Raw genomic sequence first — 2173 nt, 5'->3', positions numbered from 1 at the left:
ATAAGATAAGGATAAGTTAAAATAAGATAAGGATAAGTTCAAATAAGATAAGGATAATAATAAGATAAGGATAAGTTAAAATAAGATAAGGATAATAATAAATTAAGATAAGGATAGAACCTTAATATTGTTATTTTAGTGTCTTTCACACTTAGATAAAAAGCTCAAAGCTTCTATTGATTGACGGTTCTGGAAACATTAGAGGCCACATTTCCACAAAAACAATTTAGCATCTTCCAAATGTCATTGAACAGTGATTTCAGATGTTATTTTTACTCTTTGTCACCTTTGTATTTTTGTGTATCTCGTTCTACTGCATATCAAACTATTTCAAGTTAGAGCAAGGTGTCAAATACTAGACCTTGTTACATGAACGGCAATGACTGATTGTTTCCCTCCTCCCGACTTTCCCACATCAAATATCTGCTGCTAAGAGCTGCTAAGGCAAGTGCATGAGCCCCAATCCTCTCCCACAGCAAGTGGTACAAGAGCCAGTCGGTACATTCACATTACAGTGTTAACAGCTTGATGTGAACTGTGGCTCCTCAGAAGTCTGTCCTCAGAGGCCCAGCAAGAGCAGCACTGCATGAAGAATAGTGTATTTTTGATGTGCATGAGAGTAGTGGGTTTGCACTTGCTCCACCGCATCTTTTCTGCTGGAGAGCTGTGTGAGCGGCACACCTCGCTAGCTCCTTTCTTCTGACTGAGTAAGTGAAGGAGCTGTGGGTGAGTGTTTAAGTAGCTCCCTACCATGCTTGTCGAGAAGCTTCTGCTGTTTCTGCAGTGGGGCCTTAAGAAAAGCATGTCGTTTTCTGTGCCAAAGAGCTGTTGTTTGTGCCCCAAGTTGTGAAGAAGTCTCCCCTTGAGATCACACATCAAATTCTTTAATTTAGCAACTTCACTTCACATGGTAATAAGTGTAAGATCGAGCCAACATTCATCATCATTACAGCAGAATAGTGGGGCAACATTTGATTGTGAATCTTTTTGCAATACTTAAACTTTAATACTAAACAAAGAGTTATTATTAGAGATAAGCTGTGCAAGATAAACCCTTTACTCACTGACTTGTAATGTTTTCTTTATTGCTTTTTCTTTGCTGTCCGGATCCCCTGTCTGTCCTTTATTTGAAGGCCTTTGCATGGTGGTCAGACCTGATGGTGGAGCATGCCGAGACCTTCCTGTGTCTTTACTCAGCCGATATGGACGCAGCGCTCGAAATTCAGCCACCTGACAGCTGGGACAGTTTCCCACTTTTCCAGCTGCTCAACGACTTTCTGAGAGTGGACTGTGAGTGATTCTGAAACCTATACGTCACCAGATGTTACAATAACCTACAAACACATGAGGTATTTTTAAACTAAGGATTAACTGTGAGATTAACTACATTTTGCTTTCCTTTTTTACATCTAGAGTGGGATAATTAGAAAGCATGTTGAGTCCATAAGTGAGCTACTTGATTCAGCAATTGGCTTGTATGTATGCAGAGGGAGCAACTGCAGATGCCACTTGAATCCTATTTTGCCTTGCACGTTTGCAGGGACAGATGGGTCAGAGTTTTAGTAAACTTTAGATTTTTTTTCATTAAGCCTGGAATTGGAAAGCTGATTTGTTGGCTTGGTCATTTCTAGAAAACAATGTCACTCCTTAACAAATGATCCAGGTGTCTAAACAGATTAACTCCTGTTTTATAGTCTGTGAACATTTGGATGAATAAACTAGTTTATTTGAAATGTTTAAAAGTTCAAAATGTTAAGTTTAGCCTTCATCTTGAGTTTGCCGAACTTTTTTTGTTTTTTTTTCGAATTGTGAATTTTAGAAAATTTAATGTCCAATATATGAATCCTCTTTTTTTTTTAAACTTAATATCAATGTCCTCCTTATGACGCCTCAGTAATAAAATATTTCATCTTTAGTTTAAAGCAACTCTTTTAGTTTAAAATGCAGACAGTAACAGTGTTAGCTCCAAACCAGTGCTTTGCGGCCTCACGTAGAAAACCACGCCCTGCTCTATGTAACAGTTAAAAAACCGTAATTACGTTTAACTTAAATATTTTATTTTTATAGGGATTGTACAGAATGTATAATTTCAGGTCATTGGCCATCATCTGTTAAGTAGTAATTTTTAATGTTGAAATTGAGCATTTAAAGACATTGAACCTCCAATTAAACA

At 37.5% G+C, this 2173-nt stretch overlaps 1 protein-coding gene across 1 annotated transcript in view; it reads left to right on the top strand.

The window, feature by feature from the left end:
* LOC107096381 (calcium-dependent secretion activator 1-like) overlaps nt 1-2173 on the top strand; it is a gene marked incomplete at its 5' end in the record, with an annotated part of 113289 nt that overhangs the window by 37396 nt on the left and 73720 nt on the right. Inside the window, one exon of the mRNA XM_015393001.1 lies at nt 1134-1290. Coding sequence (XP_015248487.1) covers nt 1134-1290 — 157 coding nt within the window. The remainder of the gene's footprint in view (nt 1-1133; nt 1291-2173) is intronic.

This window comes from Cyprinodon variegatus, unplaced genomic scaffold (genome assembly GCF_000732505.1).
Source record: "Cyprinodon variegatus isolate N-32 unplaced genomic scaffold, C_variegatus-1.0 Scaffold619, whole genome shotgun sequence".
Lineage (NCBI taxonomy): Eukaryota > Metazoa > Chordata > Actinopteri > Cyprinodontiformes > Cyprinodontidae > Cyprinodon > Cyprinodon variegatus.
The sequence above is the reverse complement of the archived record's forward strand: the minus strand, read 5'-3'. Positions and strand labels throughout refer to the sequence as shown.